At 41.0% G+C, this 21,748-nt stretch overlaps 1 protein-coding gene across 13 annotated transcripts in view; it reads right to left on the reverse strand.

The window, feature by feature from the left end:
* Positions 1–21,748, reverse strand: part of FARP2 (FERM, ARH/RhoGEF and pleckstrin domain protein 2) — a 147,364-nt gene that overhangs the window by 21,233 nt on the left and 104,383 nt on the right. For 5 of the 13 annotated variants that reach the window (XR_008891063.1, XR_008891062.1, XM_056564720.1 and 2 more), the window contains 10 exons: positions 17,496–17,571; positions 16,327–16,564; positions 13,324–13,454; positions 13,149–13,217; positions 10,134–10,215; positions 8,276–8,405; positions 6,794–6,888; positions 5,707–5,816; positions 3,708–3,815; positions 3,262–3,413 (listed from right to left, as the gene is read on the reverse strand). Coding sequence is in view for 9 of the 13 variants with exons in the window: in XM_056564720.1 (XP_056420695.1) it covers positions 3,262–3,413; positions 3,708–3,815; positions 5,707–5,816; positions 6,794–6,888; positions 8,276–8,405; positions 10,134–10,215; positions 13,149–13,217; positions 13,324–13,454; positions 16,327–16,564; positions 17,496–17,571 (1,191 nt within the window). In the remaining 4 variants the exon portion in view is untranslated. The other 8 variants (XM_056564722.1, XM_056564723.1, XM_056564724.1 and 5 more) reach the window with 8 other exon arrangements.

The following is a 21,748-nucleotide window of genomic DNA, read 5'->3' on the forward strand; positions in this document are numbered from 1 at the left end:
GAATATACAGCATCAATTGGGACTCGAGGCGGTCGAACACTTCTTGTGCACTAGGGGTACACAATTCACTAGTCACAATAAGTTTGTTATCTCACTATTGTCATTTTTACTTACACACAATTATTTCACCTTTGATGGGCACTTTTATTTACAGACAAAAGGCACAGCGATGGGCACTGCATGTGCACCGAATTTTGCAAATTTATTTTTAGGGTGGTGGGAGGACACGGTGGTATTTTCGGACACTTATAGGGAATATACACAGCACATTTTATTTTGGGGTCGTTATATTGACGACATTTTGATTTTTTGGGGCAGCACTGTCACCCACTTTAATGAATTCGTCAGGGCACTCAACCACAATGTAATCGGAATGCACTTCACTTCAGATATTCACTCTAACACATTAAATTTTTTAGATTTGGAAATCTCTCTCGAACCTGGAGGCAGCATTCAAACAAAAATTTATAGAAAGGAGACCTCTACTAATAGTTTTCTACATTGGGGAAGCCACCATCCCCGACCATTAAAAGCTGGCATTCCCATAGGCCAGTACTTGAGAGCAAGAAGGAATTGCTCAAGTGAGGAGGCATTCATGGCAGAATGCAATCTGTTATATCAACGGTTTGTGACAAGGGGGTATCCCAAGAAAGTCCTACACAGGGCCTTCGCTAGGGCAAGGTCAACCCCGAGATCAGAACTATTAAAAGAAAAGATACAAGCACAAGACCAAAGGTTAGTGCGTTGTATAGGTACCTTTGACCAGAATAACCAACAAGTAATGAGGATTCTTAACACATACTGGCCAATATTATTGGCCGATACAGAGTTAAAAGAGGTACTTACCCCGTATCCCAGTGTCACTTATCGTCGGGGACGCAACATTAGGGAGCAATTGGTAAGAAGCCACTATACAGAAAAGAGAGAGACCACATGGTTAGAACATAGATCCAAAGGGTCTTATCCGTGTGGGTCATGTACTTTTTGCAAATTTCTACCAAAGAAAAAAGAGTTTACAAATCCCGTAGACGGACGTAACTTTGAGATTAGAGAGTTTATTAATTGTCAAACGGAAGGAGTCATATACTTGGCCGAGTGCAGTTGCCCCAAGATCTACGTGGGCAAAACTAGTCAACAGCTCAGGCGAAGGATATCACAACACATGAGTACAATAAGAACAGGCAAAGATACCCCATTAGCCAGACATATAAGGGATATACACCAAGGAGATGTGACAGAATTAAAATTCTGTGGCATCCAAAAACCCAAGTTGGGCCCAAGAGGGGGTAATATTGACAAATTACTATTAAAAATGGAAGCAATGTGGATACACAGACTAAAAGCATTGAGCCCTCGGGGTATCAACGAGGGTTTCACCTTCACAGCCTTTCTATGACCAGCCATCAATTGTAAAAAAGTTTTTCATTCTTCTATAAATACACTAATTATAACTAATATGTCCAGATAATGATACTCACCTTGAAATCCATAAAATGATTACCAATAATAACTATCAGTAAGGCAAGCCTGAATTTAACCTCTATTCACAATTAACAAATAAATGAGGAATCAAAATAGTAAATAATAATTCAATCTAAACTACATACTGTAAATGGATACTCACCATGGTTGCTGGAACGGGATATGGTGGACTTTGGTGCGGTGTGTTTGCCGGTTGGGGGATTGGCTCTCGGCAGTGGGTGATCACGATGATAACGAGCTATAAAAGTTTAACAAGATGATATTAAATCTTAATAACTAACATATAGTAGGGTAGATAACATGGAAAAATAAGCAGTAGGAATCCTTCATAATTTGATATCAAAGGGACAATCATGCAGTACCATATAGGTTAAAATGACAAATATCCTTTCTTCATAAAGACCCCTCCATAAAATTTCACTCCTATAAGTTAATAATAATATAAAAAATAATAAAAAATAAAAAATAAAAAATGCACTTAATATAGAACAAATGTACTAAATATAGTTTAGAATTAATAAGATTAAAAAGCACTTTTTAATACATACTTGTTGTATCACATAAAAGTTGAAGATAAGTCTCTTTTTGTTTATATATAACGAACAAAATGGATCACATCTTAGAAATTCCACCTGATACTACATAATAATCTGGATTCCTATTAATTACCAATACCTATAATGAACGAACATCTAAGAGATAAAATGCCCTCAAAAACTAAGTCCTTGCGCATATTAAATTCGCGCAGATTACGTAGACACTGAGATACGCAGGCGCATTGAGACTTGTTACCAGTAAACGGAACTAAGTACTAGCGCAAACGAGATCGCGCAGGTCCGTAATCTCGAGATCTTTTCCACTGCGCAGATGAGAATGCGCATATGATGGACTTGTCTCCTAACCAATCCGAGAAGCTAAGCAAACACCCGTACATGATTGGTAGATATCTTCTACCTCTGAATGGTTATCAGAGGTGCCAGTCATAGTCTTGTCCAATCATGATACGAATAGTGAGTTAGGCACGTTGCGATAGGCTGCCAGGATATCAAACGAACATCAAGATAATCTATAAATATAACTTAGAGAACGCCCGCGCTCATATGCCCGCTACCTCTTGATAAAGCTGCAGAGGCAGCGAAACATGTCGAGGGGGGCAGAGTAGGGACTCAATTTTAATACAAAGCAGAGCGGTGACTTAGAAATCAGCTCAGCGTGCACTGCAGGCACGCCGGGCATCTCCACTCCAGTATAGCCAATTCGAATAGGCTGGAGTACACTGGCCTGATGCACAGTATACAGATATTAGTTCAAAGGCTAAGCTACCGCCCTGCTTAATTTTTAATCTACGTGTAGTTTTCATTATATGTTTATGCACTAATACTCTAATAAAGCTTGTGGGTTCACCATAAAGATAACATATATATGGGAAATTAGGGATTTTTTGGATTCCTATTTATAGGGATCTATAGGTTGATAAATTAATTTAACCCTCCATATATTGGTCCGATAAGTGAAGAGTCAATAATAGCTTAGGACACTAATGTGTCCCTTCTTTGCAGCACTTTAGGTCTTGGCCATATAGCATGAGCAAGACTCCGTGTCTGATGTGCGGGTGGAACGGGCAGCTTCTCAGTCCAGGCATGTTGGGAGTTGTAGTTTTCCAACAGCTAGAGGCACCCAGGTTGGGAAACACTGATCTATGCACAGCTTCCTCTATGCAAAAATTGTTTTGATTTCCAATTTGAGAAAAGAAAAATGATAGCAATATAATAGTCATACCTCCTCCATGTATAATCGCTGTCAGCTCTGAAGAAGTACACATGGGATTTGAAATTCAGTTTGAAAACATGGCGACAGGTGACGGGATCAGAGAAGGACGGGATGCTAACTGTGTATCCCAGCAGCGGCAATGAGGCGAGTGGAGCGTCTTCCTGTGAACACACATCCAGTACTGAGAACTTCTCTCTTCTAGGCACTGTTATGCTGAAATACTAACTACAAGCTGATATAGGACCATTCATGACCTGACACGTGCACAGATTGCTTACATTACAATTGCTGAGATTTACAGAAAAAGACCTGTGATCAGAATATAATGACTTGCTATGGTCAGGTACATGAGATATATATGTAATGATATTACTAAAAGAACAAGACATAGATTCTGACTCCCTCCCTGAACACAAAGCTCTCACACAGAAATTCCTCTGACTTCATTTCTTTACCTGATGCGTTTTATAAAAGAAAAGGCAGAAATTGGTGAAGATCACCCACAGCCGCTGCCAGCCATTGCTGTTTTTAAACTTGCGTAGCAGGTAACCAGAGAGCTGATTCTAGAAGAAACCACACAGATCATTAATAGCAGACGCTACAGACCAAAACCGGAGAGACACGTAACAAGTCCTTAGGCAAGGTTCACACTAGAGAATTTCAGAGCAGAATTCAGTTTTAAAATTCCGCTTTGAAATTCCAGTGCGGCAGGGTCTCATTGCTATAAATAGGACTCTGCTGCACAGTGCACACTATGGAATTTCAGCTTAGAAATTCCACTGAAATTCGCCCACTAAAAGAATGATCATTATTAAGGCGTAATCTATGCGGAAGACATTGCCGTCTAAGGGTATGTTCACATAGGCAAAACTTGTGCGGATGTCCACACTGCACTGTTTACATGGCAGAATTTCCATGCCATATATTTCTGCTGCGGAAAGTCTATTTCTGCAAGTCTACAGTCCACAAGGATATACACTACCGTCTATGGGATGGTGCATTTCCGAGCGGTTCTAGTGCACGCCGGACTTTTCAAATGTGTTGAATGTCTGCCGGTATTTTGCGGTGGACATTCAGGACATTTTACGAACATAGCTTAAAGGGGTACTCCACTAACCCAGCATCCAGAGCATTTAGTTCCAAACGACCACGCCCCTCGTGATGTCACGTCACACCCCCTCAATGCAAGTCTATGGGAGGGGGCGTGGTGCCATCACGTGATGTCACGACCCCCGCAGCCTGCACCCAGCATCCGGAACTAAATGTTCCGGATGCTGGGGCCATTAAGTATCCCTTTAAAGGTAAATACCTAAAAATTTGCACAGAAAATCTTTTTTGGTTCACAGTACTAGCAAAGTGGATGTGATTTGTCAGATCTCATCTACACACTGCATAGAATTTTTTAGATGATTGACCTGTGCTGGAGATTTTACAATCGGCAGCATGTTAGAATATGTTGTGGATTTTTCCCATGTAAATCAATGGGGAAGGTATAATCTGCAGCAATTCTGCATAGTTTTCTGCTGTATTATTAAAATCAGCACCAAAACTATAACGTTCTATCTAGAATGCTACGGCTTTATACTTTAGAATGCTACGGCTTTATACTTTAGAATGCTACGGCTTTATACTTTAGAATGCTGAGGCTTTATACTTTAGAATGCTGAGGCTTTATACTTTAGAATGCTACGGCTTTATACTTTAGAATGCTACGGCTTCATACTTTAGAATGCTGAGGCTTTATACTTTAGAATGCTGAGGCTTTATACTTTAGAATGCTGAGGCTTTATACTTTAGAATGCTACGGCTTTATACTTTAGAATGCTACGGCTTTATACTTTAGAATGCTACGGCTTTATACTTTAGAATGCTACGGCTTTATACCTTAGAATGCTGAGGCTTTATACTTTAGAATGCTACGGCTTTATACTTTAGAATGCTACGGCTTTATACTTTAGAATGCTACGGCTTTATACTTTAGAATGCTACGGCTTTATACTTTAGAATGCTACGGCTTTATACTTTAGAATGCTACGGCTTTATACTTTAGAATGCTACGGCTTTATACTTTAGAAGGCTACGGCTTTATACTTTAGAATGTTACGGCTTTATACTTTAGAATGTTACGGCTTTATACTTTAGAATGCTGAGGCTTTATACTTTAGAATGCTGAGGCTTTATACTTTAGAATGCTGAGGCTTTATACTTTATAATGCTGAGGCTTTATACTTCAGAATGCTGAGGCTTTATACTTTAGAATGCTGAGGCTTTATACTTTAGAATGCTACGGCTTTATCCTTTAGAATGCTGAGGCTTTATACTTTAGAATGCTACGGCTTTATACTTTAGAATGCTGAGGCTTTATACTTTAGAATGCTGAGGCTTTATACTTTAGAATGCTACGGCTTTATACTTTAGAATGCTACGGCTTTATACTTTAGTACTGGATGTTACCTCCATCATAGTGATGTGATCAGTCAGCGACACACTCTGGTTTCGATACCAGCAAACATGGCTGAGTGTGTTCGGATGATGGATCTGTCCAGGAACCTGGAGAACTGGTTCTGGGGAAAAATGGGAAGAGTATAATTCACATGGAACCATGGGTGAATCTGACATCTTTTGTCACTTTTTTTCCCCATTTGTCAAAGATGCTTAATAAAACATTTGTTTGTGTATTTATTACACGGCATTTGATTTAAATATATAACATGCTTGCACATGCAAAGATGCAGCAGAGCTGAGCTGGTCTTAGGCAGGATGGGGTTCCTTGTTCTCAATGGCTCTACATTGGACTGCTGAAGTTAGATTTTTTTTTGCCAGCATAATGCTTCAAAAAACACAAGGCATTGCTGCCCCATTTTAGCTTAAAGTGGTACTCCCCTTAAAAAAATTTCTTTAAATCAAATGATGCTAGAAATTTAAACAGATTTGTAAATTACTTCTATTTAAAAATATTAATCCTTCCAGTACTTATAACCTGCTGTATACTCCACAGGAAGTTCTTTTCTTTTTTAATTTATTTTCCGTCTGACCACAGTGCTCTCTGCTGACACCTCTGTCTATCTCAGGAACTGTTCAAAGAAGGAGCAAATCCCCCATAGCAAACCTCTCCTGCTCCAGACAGTTCCTGATATGGACAGAGGTGTCAGCAGAGAGCACTGTGGTCAGACAGAAAGGAAATTCAAAAAGAAAAGAACTTTCTCTGTACTATACAACAGCTGTTAAGTATTGGAAGGATTAAGATTTTAAAATAGAAGTAATTTACAAATGTGTTTAACTTTCTGGCATCAGTTGATTAAAAAAAAAAAAAATTCCAGCAGAGTACCCCTTTAAAAACACAGGAAAACCATGATTCAACCACAACGCATGGATACACAATATATGAATGCACTTCTGAGTCCATGCATAGTGACTCGGATACGGTTTTGCAGTAATTTATGGTAACAATGCATTTGATAAAGAGGTAAATGTCAGCTGTGCTGCGTCTATATAGTGATTCAAAGACAGGGTGATGATAAACAATGTATGAAGGACTCACGCAGTAGCGATAGGGCAGAAAGCTCACTGTATCTCGGAGCCCGACTAATGGCCGCATTCAGATCGTCCAACCAGCGCCTCATGTCCACCTGGGAGCTTAAAGTGACAGACAGGCCCCCAGAATTACCATAGGGGATGAAGAGAATGTCATTATTCAAAACATGATGGCATGGACATGTGAAAAAACAGGGAATGATAGACTGTGGTTTACAGTTGAATGTTCTTTTGTGGTATAGTGGGTTAGTTTTTACTCCACAAACTGTACTGCAGTTTGATGAAGGAAAAAAAAAATATTTCCCACAATTCAGTGCAGCAGTTAGATATATTGTTAGATGTGATTGAATATGACTGAAAGTCATGCATTATATAAGCTACACCTTAGTAATCCAGATAAACACCTAAAATCAATGATTCCCATGGTGTAGGGCTGGGCGGTATGACCAAATGTGTGTATCACGGTATTTTTTTATCTTTCGGCGGTTCCACGGTATATAACGGTATTTCCTAGCCCCCCCCCCCCCCCCCACAATATTAATTATCAGCCCACATCCCCATCGGGGTAAATACTCACATATCACCCGCATGCGCTGCCCCCCTCGTCCTGTTTGTTGTGGGCCGCCGGCGCTGGTACTCTATACTGTACGCTGTATCCCTATGCCCGGGCTGCAAAAGGTAAACAAAATAAACTTTAACGCACCTACGTCAGCCTTATTCTGGGGACGGGAACGTCGGACAGCCGTCAGCCTATCACCGGCTGCAGCGATGTTCCGCCTCGGCCGGTGATAGGCTAAGCCAACTCATGTAAGAAGCCGGCTTCTTACATGACAGTGGGCTCAGCCTATCACAGGCCGAGGCAAAACATCGCTGCGGCCTTGTGATAGGCTGACAGCTGTCCGACGTTCCCGTACCCAGGAAACAAGTGAGGCCGGTACCGGACCAACGGGAGGTGAGTTAAAGTTTATTTTGTTTATTTTTTGCAGCCTGGGCATAGGGATACCGCACAGTATAGAGCAGTGGTCTCCAACCTGCGGACCTCCAGATGTTGCAAAACTACAACTCCCAGCATGCCCAGACAGCCAACGGCTGTCCGGGCATGCTGGGAGTTGTAGTTTTGCAACATCTGGAGGTCCGCAGGTTGGAGACCACTGATATAGAGTGTCAGCACCGGCGGCCGCAACAAACAGGACGAGGAGGGCAGCGCATGCGGGTGACATGTGAGTAGTACCCTGATGGGGACAGTGCTGGGCTGATAATTAATTGGGGGGGCGGGGGCAGAACAACGCTCACAGGTCACATAGGATTAGTTCCCCGATGTGGGGACAGCGCAGCGCTGGGCTGATTCATTAATTCCCGAGGGGGAGGGGCCAAACCGGTATTGCAGTATGGGTTAAAATTCATATCGTGCAACACAAAAATTTCGGTATTCGGTATGAACCGGTATACCGCCCAGCCCTACCATGGCGGATATGAGATTTAGTCTCACCTGGCAGCCACTCCTATAGTTGTCTGTGCAGAGTAGATAGTGAAGCAGTGTGGGACAGAGCTGTGACTGTCCTCCGCCTGTAGACAGTGACCATACAGACAGACAGAGATGAAGGATGAACTGTGACATGCTGACAACACAAATACATGGCACCGGGTGTCAGATGGGCCTCTGGGACAAATACCACAATACAAGCACAAAACACTATAACAGTCAGATGGGGAACACAAAGAAAGAAAGAACATTTAATGTTTCATACTCACCGGAGGATCCAACACCATGAGCTGAAACATTAGTGACAGGTAGACAGAAGAAGGAAAGATATAATACATGCAAAAAGAATAAAGTAAATGTGCGCATGCTGGAACACAGTGCACTGAAAGCCAAGTATTCAGAAATGCGCACTGACAAGTGATGGCATAGCAGCGTGGTGCACCTATTTGTAGGAACCTCATTCATAAAGTACAAGGTGCCGTACACTGGACTACAACATCCCCCCTGTTCCCGCTAAGCAAGTTCCATCCCAACTCTATTCACATGGTAGGCGATGGACTTCCTCTTCTGCACAGAGATGGGGACTGCTCAGCTTTGCCCTTCTCCATGCTGGTTGAAGTGATCAGTGAGGAGCCTAAACACCCAGACCCCGACCAATCAAAACTCTTTGATATATGTCTAGCAAATAAAATACAGTGACCCCTGACCTACGATGGCCCCGACATACGATAATTTCAACATACGATGGCCTCTCAGAGGCCATCGCATGTTGAAGGCAGCATCAACATACGATGCTTTTGTATGTTGGTGCCATCGCATAAACGGCTATCTGGCAGCGCAGACTGCTTCTGCCGGATAGCCATTTAAGGTGCCCCGTGTGCTCACACCTGTCCCCGCCGCTCCGGACCGTCCTCTTCGGGATCCCCTGCATCACAGTCGCTCTCCATCGTAGTCAATACGTCGATGCGCACGCAGTCCCGTCATCCAAAAGGAGCGTCGTGCGTAGAGACGTGATGATGGCGATAAGGAACGACGATCCCGGGCAGCGGAGACAATCTGGAGCGGCGTGGACGGCGACATCCAGGGCAGCGGTGACGGTCCAGATCGGCGGGGACAGGTGAGTATACCTTCCTATATTTAACATTGCACAGATCCCTCAACATACGATGGTTTCAATAAACGATGGTCCATTTGGAAAGAATTACCATTGTATGTTGAGGGACCACTGTAAATAATTCCAAAGATCTTCTTATAAAGCCCATAAACCAATATATCACTGATGCCACACCCCCTCCATTCATGTCTATGGGAGGGGGCGTGGTGGCTGTCACGCCCCCTCCCATAGACATGAATGGAGGGGTGTGGCATAGTGTCACTAGGGGGCGTGGCCATGGCATCACATCCCCGTCTCGGAGGCAGCGCCTGGACAGAATGTCGGGGGTTGCACAGAGATCCCAGCGGCGGAACCTTTGCAATCAGGGATAAGATGTATAAAAGCCAGAATACCCCTTTAATGCTAAAACTAAATCTCCACCTGATCACTCAGCTGCAGTTTAAGCTTAATAAACAATTGTATCATGTGGTTTTAAAATGTATATAACCTATACAGTTTTACCAATTTAGGAGGGAGAATCCAACAATCAATCAAATCTTTCCAGATGCAACATATAAGAAGATGCCAGGGATCTGTAAAGAGCCCAAACCTCTTCAGGGCCAGTGGCAGATTTTTGTCAATGGAAATCACAACTCTGGCACTACCTCACTAATGACAGCAATGATTGTAACGTGCCCACTGCTAGGGACATGTCAAGGTAATATTGGTAAGGCACAGTATTGAAAAACTGGTTTGTACTCACCAGCATACCATGTAGTGGAAGCCTTCCATGAACCCGAAATTGGTTGGTGCAGCTCAGGCCTTTCCGTGTGTAAAGCAGCATATCTGAGAACTGGTGAGATACATGGACACTTAAACAGTAATAATCTCTGAATAATGAATATTCTACATTATTGTTACTTTACCATTACATTATTAGTAATGAACAGCTGCTGTACCAACTGCACCTACTTTCTTAGATCATTCCTGAAGGCCTCCTTAGAGTTCTATTACAGAAGTAGCATTGCTTACTAATCATAATTGCATGGTTTTGTTTTTTTTTTAAGTTTTTTTTTAAAAAAAAGTATATTTTTCCCAATATATAAATTCCATGCACAATAGTATTCTCTGTTTGCCCATTCTAATCTGCTGTTTTATGAACAGAATGCCAAAACTTCATTGAAACTACCGTACATTTCTTACTATGCAATGTGAAGCTTCTGAATGGACACTGGAGTCTAAAAACTCCATTCCTTTTTATGAATAGATTTTTTATATATATATATATATATATATATATATATATATATATATATATATATATATAAACAAAGGATAAGTTCGCCAGCACTATTGATTCCAAACTATTATATGGACCTGGCTTACAGGTGCACGCTGTATATATATATATATATATATATATATATATATATATATATATACCAGCAATAAATCCAACAGCACTCATGGGTTCAAGTGAAAAAACACAACAGTGTTTATTTAAACCATGTTCAAACCATGAACATGGTTTAAATAAACACCATTGTGTTTTTTCACTTGAACCCGTGAGTGCTGTTGGATTTATTGCTGGAATTTATGGATGTGGTCTGCGACTGGGACCACGTTTCTTTCCTATTGCACCCGGACTACTATCTTGAGACTTACAGTGGTTGTGCTGTCCTCCGCCATTTGGAAATATATATATATATATATATATATATATATATTTGCATGCTCTTGCCACAACTCTGCTCTGATTACTGACACTGTTCACCTTTTTTCTCTGGTATCCAGCATTTACAAAGAAGTAGTTATATCGCAGACTACAAGCACAGGAAAAAGAATGTCCTACCACATCTAAACAGTGTAGCCATGGACGAAACAAGAGTAACACGTCAATAACATCAGCACCAGCATCTTATTAGAAGGTTCAATAACTTTCTGATTTCTTCCCAGAGATGTCTTAGTAAAAAAATTAAAAAAAGATGTCCCCTCTACAAATAACCAGTGAGTGACTTCCTATATACAAATAACCAGTGAGTGACTTGCCTGTATACAAATAACCAGGGGGTGACTTACCTATATACAAATAACCACCAAGTGACTTGTCTATATACAAATAACCAGTGAGTGACTTGCCTGTATACAAATAACCAGGGGGTGACTTACCTGTATACAAATAACCAGTGAGTGACTTACCTATATACAAATAACCAGTGAGTGACTTACCTATATACAAATAACCAGTGAGTGACTTACCTATATACAAATAACCAGTGAGTGACTTACCTATATACAAATAACCAGTGAGTGACTTACCTATATACAAATAACCCCCAAGTGACTTGTCAATATACAAATAACCAGTGAGTGACTTACCTATATACAAATAACCACCAAGTGACTTGTCTATATACAAATAACAAGGGGGTGACTTACCTATATACAAATAACCACCAAGTGACTTGTCTATATACAAATAACCAGTGAGTGACTTGCCTATATACAAATAACCAGTGAGTGACTTGCCTATATACAAATAACCAGTGAGTGACTTACCTATATACAAATAACCAGTGAGTGACTTACCTATATACAAATAACCAGTGAGTGACTTACCTATATACAAATAACCAGTGAGTGACTTACCTATATACAAATAACCAGTGAGTGACTTGTCTATATACAAATAACCAGGGGGTGACTTACCTATATACAAATAACCCCCAAGTGACTTGCCTGTATACAAATAACCAGTGAGTGACTTACCTGTATACAAATAACCAGTGAGTGACTTACCTATATACAAATAACCAGTGAGTGACTTACCTATATACAAATAACCAGTGAGTGACTTGCCTATATACAAATAACCAGTGAGTGACTTACCTATATACAAATAACCAGTGAGTGACTTGCCTATATACAAATAACCAGTGAGTGACTTACCTATATACAAATAACCACCAAGTGACTTGTCTATATACAAATAACCAGTGAGTGACTTGTCTATATACAAATAACCAGTGAGTGACTTGTCTATATACAAATAACCAGTGAGTGACTTACCTATATACAAATAACCAGTGAGTGACTTGTCTATATACAAATAACCAGTGAGTGACTTGTCTATATACAAATAACCAGTGAGTGACTTACCTATATACAAATAACCACCAAGTGACTTGTCTATATACAAATAACCAGTGAGTGACTTACCTATATACAAATAACCACCAAGTGACTTGTCTATATACAAATAACCAGTGAGTGACTTACCTATATACAAATAACCACCAAGTGACTTGTCTATATACAAATAACCAGTGAGTGACTTACCTATATACAAATAACCACCAAGTGACTTGTCTATATACAAATAATCAGTGAGTGACTTACCTATATACAAATAACCCCCAAGTGACTTGTCTATATACAAATAACCCCCAAGTGACTTGTCTATATACAAATAACCAGTGAGTGACTTACCTATATACAAATAACCCCCAAGTGACTTGTCTATATACAAATAACCCCCAAGTGACTTGTCTATATACAAATAACCCCCAAGTGACTTGTCTATATACAAATAATCAGTGAGTGACTTACCTATATACAAATAACCCCCAAGTGACTTGTCTATATACAAAGAACCCCCAAGTGACTTGCCTATATACAAATAACCCCCAAGTGACTTGCCTATATTGTCTGCAGTGATACAAACCAAGTCAGCAGAAACATTACACACAGTAATATTTTAATGGCCATAAAACTTCATAGACGTACTAGATAGAACATGCGCTGCTGCAGACCGCTCTTGGTTAGCTTGTATAGGCATCCCTCTCGAATAAACTCCTGTAAACAAAATAAAGCACACTATTAAAGACCTGCACTAGAGTAACACGTACTTTTCATAAGTAGGCAATAAACAGAGAAAAGTTACTGTGTTCTGAATACTCACCCGCCCCGGTGAACAAAGATGTTCTCCTCCCATCAGGTCTCGCTCCAGCTGGTCCAGTCTCTGCAAGTTCTGTAGGTGCAGCAAACGGTGCCGGAGCCGAGAACTCACTGCACTGGCTTCTCCTAAGGCTCCTGTAAAGGCATAGAATATAAAAGTAATTCATAATCCTAAAGATACACCAACAACAGTACTAATACCAACTAGCTACAATGAATTATGGGAATGTGTAAACAATGATATTTGAATACTGACATAATGAAAGATGTGGAGTAAGGGGAGTCAAAGTGGAAAATGAGTGAAGGGGAGGGGATAACACCACAAACAGAAATGTCTTCATGATGGCAACTTTAACCTGGAGCCTCTTGCTAGTAACCTATACTGTATGTTCAATAGTAAAAGTGCTTGAAGGGTGGGAATAAACAATATTGCCAGAAAGTTTTCCAGGAAAGTGGAAGTGATTTACTAGCTCCCGATAGACTTAGAATCAATGTGTACGCCTCTGCTGACGGGGGTGGTCGCCTGGAGATTTTCCAGACCCTGCGGACCCAGCTCGCAACCACTAGAGCAGTATTGTTGGGTGGGGATTTCAGCTGCATCATCAAAGCGGACGGGCGCAGTTCCAGCACATCTGCCAGACTAAACGCTTTCTCCAAGCTGCTGATCGAGACCGTGACAGAGACATCCTTGCAGAACGCTGTGGGGTCCATCAGGAAAGGCTCCGTAAATTATACATGGAGCCTCCCCGATAGCTCACTCCGTTCTCAGAGAGACTTCATATTCACGTCTAGAACGGTCAAGCATATTTAGCACTCTATGGTACCCTGCTTCTTTTCTGACCATAGGGCCATTCGATTTCAGGGGGTTCATTGAAGGAAGGGATGATCATGATCTTGTATAAGCAGAAGGGGGAGAGATGTGACTTAAAAAAACTGGCGTCCCATCTCTCTCCTGAACGTGGACTACAAGATCCTCGCCAAGATGCTGGCCAACAGGGTGAAGTCTGTCATCGGGCAGATCGTCCACCCTGACAAGACCTGCGGCATTCCCGGTCGCAGGATTGCCGACAGCCTTGCCCTTGTAAGAGACACGTCGTATTACATCCAGGACCGTCGTGCCCGTGCTGCCCTGGTCAGTCTGGATCAGGAGAAAGCGTTTGACCGTGTCTCTTACGAACTCATGGGCAGGGCTATGCGTAAGTTGGGTCTGGGGAAGATGTTTGCTTGTATGTTAACGTGATGTATCTTGACATTTGCTGCACGGTGCTGGTGAATGGCTGGAAGACTGACCCCTTTCATATCCTTTCCAGGGTTAGACAAAGCTGCCCTCTCCCCTCTTCTTTTTGTTTGTGTTATAGAGCTCTTCGCAGAGTCTATCCAGCAGAATGGAAAGGGTCTATTGATGCCCTGGAACTTTAACTTAGAGACTCGGTACCCAGGAACAACCTATCGTACCATTCATTGCTTTATGGACTTTTTCCTGGGGTTCACGATGTGGAGGCCATCCAGGAGGCCTGGCACCATGTTAACTGTTAAGGACGCTATATGGCTGGCCAGGAACCGCCTCATCTATAACAGGGAGGACATGACCGTCCGGGACTGCCGCAGGCGGATTCACAGCTTGATCAGAGACTATTCCATCCTGGACAGGCCGGACGTTGATGAAGAAGATAACTAAGGCCCCTCTGCTTCCCCTACCTCCCCATACATTTGCTGAGTAGTTTGGCCCTGTGATCTGCCCTTCCCTACCCCCACAGATCCCATGCCCCTTCCCGATCACAGACTGTAATGTGTTATTATTTTTAGACTTTGTTTCTTCAAAATCGAGTGATGGAACGGAGTTTTAGTGTAGCATGTGGTACTGTGTATAGCTTTGGGAACCTGTGCTGTATGTTGTACTGTCATGCTTTGTGTGATTGTAATTTATTGTGCGACTTGTAATGACGATTGAATGATGAATAAAGCTCTTTCGATAGACTTAGAAATGTCAAGTCTAGTTGTTAAATAATACATAAAGTGCACACTGACATTTTTGGGGCTGCAGGAAACGGTGCGTTGGGTGATCTTGGGCGTGATGATCAATGTTTTTATTTTACCAAAAACAATTAATTCAAGTACATAATGAGAATGTTCAGAAAATGTATTTGAGTTTTTTTTTTTACTGAAATGTTTTTTTTTCTAATCTATCTTTATTTTCTTAATGTCATTTTTTTAATTCATTTTGTTTTACAATATTATGGGGGCAGCCATCTTGCCTGAACTGTTTTAACAGCATTTAGTGATATGCTTTACAGCAGGACCTATGGACATTGGCAACAATAGACTGGAGCGGTCCCATTTAGATGAGTTGAAAATAACACTGGATATACTCTGTTACCTTTTCAAAGGCCATTTTACGGGGATGCTAATCTGTGACATCACAAACTGTAAAATACATGCCATTACCATTCACTGACATATTGTCTGCTGAAATATGAACTGTACAGAACAAGAAGTCTCAGCTTAGTTTTAGGCCTAGTGGCCAAATCAGAAACTGAAAGATTTCAGGATAATTGTAAAACAGATGGTAATTTTCCATGGTAAAATGGAAAATTAGAAAAAAAACTTCACCAAAAATATTGGTAACATAAACCAATAGGTAATTTTTTTGATTATACATCCCCTTTAACATCCTACTTTATGTACCCAATGCTAGATAAATAGGAGTTTGAGTGAATGTCATTTATTAACACCTAAGCTGTTTCCACAATTCACGGCCATTAAATTCTATTCCCAGACAAGTCTTTAAATACATGGATTCGCTTAACATTGACATAAAACTCCTGACTAGATTTATACTGCTAGAATATAGAGGGAAGTCTATTTCACTTCATTTAATGAAATTAACAACCAGAATCTAATATTCCAAATCCAATTTTACAGTCTTACAAAGATGACTTAAAAGAAGAAACATTTTTATTTATAGAGTCAGGTGAGAAGATATATCTATCGGACATAGAGGCCTTACTTTGGCAGTTGTTATAGTCATGATGTGAAGGCGGATAGTGGCGGCACAATCTCTCCAACAACTTCTCATACTGCAGGGGGCGCTGCAGAGGCTTCAACAGAAGGCAGCTGAGAGGCAGGTAGCATATGCGCTGCTGTTCAAACTCCTGCAGTAAAGTATCCAGCTCCTGCTTCCCTGGACACCTTCTCTGCATTTCCAAAAATACTTCCTCCAGTTTATGCAGTGATGGGAGGAGGGCCTGCAGAAACCAAAAGGACCAGAGCAAAGTAAAAGGCACTGACAATAGTCAACATTTTCAGCACAGAACACTGGCCTGATGTATTTTATTTACAATATGTCCCAAATGTTTATATGGGACTGTTCTTTAGTAATAAAAAATAACTAAATAAAAATATGTGCATTATGCCAAATATCTGCACTGTACTTTGTGCTTGCCTATGCGTGTGTAGTTATATTGGGATCACTATAAATATAAGTATAGGAGAACAAGCAAGAGTCATCTGTCTTGTAAAATGCTAACGCTTCGTAACATAGCGTCAGCATTAAAGGGGTATTCCAGGAAAAAATAACTTTTTTTTTATATCAACTAGCTCCAGAAAGTTAAACAGATTTGTAAATTACTTCTATAAATTTTTTTTAATCCTTTCAATAATTATCAGCTGCTGAAGTTGAGTTGTTGTTTTCTGTCTGGCAACAGTGCTCTCTGCTTACATCTCTGCTTGTCTCGGGAACTGCACAGAGTAGAAGAGGTTTGCTATAGGGATTTGCTTCTAAACTGGGCGGTTCCCGAGACAGGTGTCATCAGAGAGCACTTAGACAGAAAAGAACAACTCAACTTCAGCAGCTCATAAGTACTGAAAGGATTAAGATTTTTTTTATAGAAGTAATTTACAAATCTGTTTAATTTATATAAAAAAAAAAAAGTTTTTTCCTGGATAACCCCTTTAACTTGACTATACACAATATAATGGTTGGCTGAAATGGCTTTTTTTGTATGTTTTTTATTTATTTTTTTATTTTTATTTTTTAACCTCCATGATCTGTCGCTTTAGATTTTTTGTATGACCAATCCCACAGATGACTGACAGGTCACATTGTGGCCAATCAAAGTCTCATGTATTACCAGCTTTACACTGATGCACAGTATGTGACTTCTGTTCCAACCTTACCCTTAAGGCAGTCATATTCCGAAGCATGAAGTCTCCAAGAATTTGCATGTCTTTTGTACGTGCAGATCGCCCTTCCCTGAAGAAAAAACAAATGACTAGTCTTGATCTCATGCACACAGGGTGAAAACATTTTATTATTTAAAGAGAGAGTTATCCGGGACTTTAAAATAGACTGCCTATGCTTAGGGCGCATTCACATCATGGTTTGTGCATACAATTTAGAAATATTAAAATGGTACGAGCTAAAACCGCACTGAACATCATAAACACATGATTTAATATGGTTCTCATTAACTACAATACTATAAAAAAAAATACGTACAGTGGTCCCTCAAGTTACAATATTAATTACATAGTTACATAGTTAGTATGGTTGAAAAAAGACATACGTCCATCAAGTCCAACCAGGGGGTTGAAGGGAAGGATGTAAGGGGATAAGGGAAAGGGATGTAGTTTTATAATTCTGCATAAGCATTAATGTTATTTTGTTCCAGGAATGTATCTAACCCTGCTTTAAAGCTGTTAATTGTTCCTGCTGTGACCAGTTCCTGAGGTAGACCGTTCCATAAATTCACAGTCCTCACGGTAAAGAAGGCGTGCCGCCCCTTTAGACTAAACCTTTTCTTCTCCAGACGGAGGGAGTGCCCCCTCGTCCTTTGGGGGGGTTTAACCTGGAACAGTTTTTCTCCATATTTTTTGTATGGGCCATTTATATACTTATATACGTTTATCATATCCCCCCTTAAACGTCTCTTCTCAAGACTAAACAATTGTAACTCCTTTAATCGCTCCTCATAGCTAAGATGTTCCATGCCCCATATTAGTTTAGTCGCGCGTCTCTGCACCCTTTCCAACTCCGCAGTGTCCCTTTTATGAACAGGCGACCAAAACTGAACAGCATATTCCAGGTGAGGCCGTACCAATGCTTTATAAAGGGGAGTATTATGTCCCTGTCCCTTGAGTCCATGCCTCTTTTGATACATGACAATATCCTGCTGGCTTTGGAAGCAGCAGCCTGACATTGCATGCTATTCTGTAGTCTGTGATCTACAAGTACACCCAGATCCTTCTCTACCAGTGACTCTGCCAGTTTAATCCCCCCTAAGACATACGACGCATGCAGGTTATTAGTACCCAGATGCATAACTTTACATTTATCCACATTGAACCTCATTTGCCAAGTGGATGCCCAGACACTTAGTCTATCCAAGTCATCTTGTAACTTATGCACATCCTCTATAGACTGTACCGTGCTACAAAGCTTGGTGTCATCTGCAAAGATAGAAACAGAGCTGTTAATACCATTCTCTATATCATTGATAAATAAATTAAACAGCAGCGGGCCCAGTACTGAACCTTGGGGTACACCACTAATAACCGGGGACCAATCAGAGTACGAATCATTTACCACCACTCTCTGGGTACGATCCATGAGCCAGTGTTCAATCCAGTTACAAACTAAAGTTTCCAAGCCCAAGGACCTTAACTTACCTGTCAGATGTCTGTGAGGGACAGTATCAAATGCTTTGGCAAAATCCAGAAACACTATATCCACAGCCATTCCTCTGTCAAGGCTTCTACTCACCTCTTCATAAAAGCAAATTAGATTGGTTTGACAACTTCTATCCTTAGTAAACCCATGCTGGCTATCACTTATAATACTATTATCCCCTATGTATTCCTGTATGTAATCCCTTATAAGTCCTTCAAACAATTTACCCACAATGCACGTTAGACTTACCGGTCTATAATTGCCTGGCGAAGACCTAGAGCCCTTCTTGAAGATTGGTACCACATTAGCCTTGCGCCAGTCCCTTGGCACAATACCAGACACCAGAGAATCTCTAAATATCATGAACAAGGGTACAGATATTACTGAACTTACCTCTCTAAGAACTCTTGGGTGTAGTCCATCCGGCCCTGGAGATTTGCTTACATTTACTTTACTTAACTTACCTTGTACCATCTCTACATTAAGCCAGTTCAATACATTATATGATGTGTTACCAGCACTGACCTGACCAATGTCAGCTCCTTCTTCCATAGTATATACAGAACTAAAGAACCCATTCAGTAGCTCCGCCTTCTCTTGATCGCCCGTGACAACCTCCCCATTATCATTATTAAGGGGTCCTACATGCTCTGTCCTTGTTTTTTTTGTATTTATATATCTAAAAAAATATTTAGGATTAGTTTTGCTTTCTTCGGCCACCTGTCTCTCATTTTGAATTTTTGCTGTTTTTATTACATTTTTACAGATTTTATTAAGCTCCTTGTACTGTTTAAATGTTATAGCTGACCCATCAGATTTGTATTTTTTGAAGGCTATTTTTTTGTTGTTTATTGCTCTTTTAACCTCATTTGTCAGCCATGTAGGATTTAGTTTTAATCGTTTATATTTGTTCCCCTTTGGTATATATTTAGCTGTATAGTTATTTAGAGTTGATTTAAAGATGTCCCATTTACCTTCTGTATCAGTATTTGAGAACACCTCCCCCCAGTCTATGTCCTGTAGTGCAGCCCTCAACCCAGGGAAATTTGCCTTTTTAAAGTTATATGTTTTTGCTTTCCCCGTCTGTCTTTGTTTTCTACATTTTAAGTCAAAAGTAACTATATTGTGGTCGCTATTACCAAGGTTTTCCCTCACAGTTACATTACCAACCAGCTCTGCGTTGTTGGAAATGATCAGATCCAACAAGGCATCACTTCTTGTTGGGTCCTCCACAAACTGTCCCATAAAATTATCCTGCAATAAATTTAGGAATTTTCTCCCCTTTGTAGTTTTAGCCAACCCCCGGCCCCAATCTATATCTGGATAGTTAAAATCTCCCATTATTACCACTGTACCTGCCCGGGCGGCCCTCTCTATTTGTTTATACAGCCGACCTTCTATCTTTTCAGTGATATTAGGGGGTCTGTAGATTACACCAAATATTATTTTTTCAGTATTTCCCTCCTTTTGTAATTCTACCCACAGTGATTCCACCTCCTCAGAATCATCACACACTATGGCATCGTTCACATTGACTTTCACTAATGGGATTTTCAGAGTTATTGGGGTTAATGTCATTTTTTGAGTTATAAGGGCTAATTGTACTATTTAAGTTATTGGGGCTAATGGGATTTTTTGAGTTATTGGGTCTAACGTTATTATTTAAGTTATTGGGGCTAATGGGATTTTTTGCGTTATTGCGTCTAACGTTGTTATTTAAGTTATTGGGGCTAATGGTATTTTTTGAGTTAATGGGGCTTATTGTAGTTATTGAGTTATTGGGGCTAATGGAATTTTTTGAATTATTGGGATTACAATTTTTCGGGCTACATTTATTTTTACAGCTGGTTTGTAACCCATGGATCTCCTTATCCACTGCTCTTAACCTCCCCCCACAGGACTCCTCTCCACCCACCATTATGTCCTGACCCCTCTCTAACCTATCCATCCCACTGTCTGCTTTCTTTGCTTTATTATCCTCCCCCCACTCACCTAGTTTAAATACTCAGCCACCCCTTCCAGGATTCTCTCCCCCAGCACAGCAGACCCCCTTCCATTCAGGTGCAAATTATCCGTAGAATAGAGTTTGTACCCCAATGAAAAGTCAGCCCAGTGCTCTAAAAACCCAAACCCTTCCCCCTCACACCACGACTTAAGCCATGCATTTAACTCCCTAAGCTCCCGCTGTCTCTCCTGCGATGCGCATGGCACAGGAAGTATTCCAGAGAACACAACCTTAGAGGTCCTTCCCTTCAGCTTGGCACCTAGTTCCTTGTAATTATTCTTCAAGGACCTCCACCTACCATGTATTCTGTCGTTGGTTCCCACATGGACCACGACAGCTGGGTCATCCCCAGCCCCCCCTAGTAATTTGTCCACCCTTTCCACCACATGCCGAACCCTGGCACCAGGGAGACAGCAAACCATTCGGTTGAGGTGGTCTTGGCGACAAATTATTCTATCCGTCTTCCTGATTATAGAATCCCCTACCACAACTAACTGTCTTGGCCTACCTGCGTTACCATCCCCCACACTACTAGTTGAGCTGTTCCCCCGGCTGTTAGGGAGACCAGTATCCACTAGGGTTGCCATCTCTGATACTGAGGCCCTCGCATCATCGCCCAACTTGGCAATTTTACTTGGGAGATCAGAAGCAGAAGTGACCTTCCTTTTCCTTGCCCCCTTTCCAGTCCCTCTAACTACATAAACCCAGCTCCCTACTTGAGCCTCCTGGCTAGTTTCTCCAACCTCCATTTCTACC

Source organism: Hyla sarda, chromosome 3, assembly GCF_029499605.1.
Source record: "Hyla sarda isolate aHylSar1 chromosome 3, aHylSar1.hap1, whole genome shotgun sequence".
Taxonomy (NCBI): domain Eukaryota; kingdom Metazoa; phylum Chordata; class Amphibia; order Anura; family Hylidae; genus Hyla; species Hyla sarda.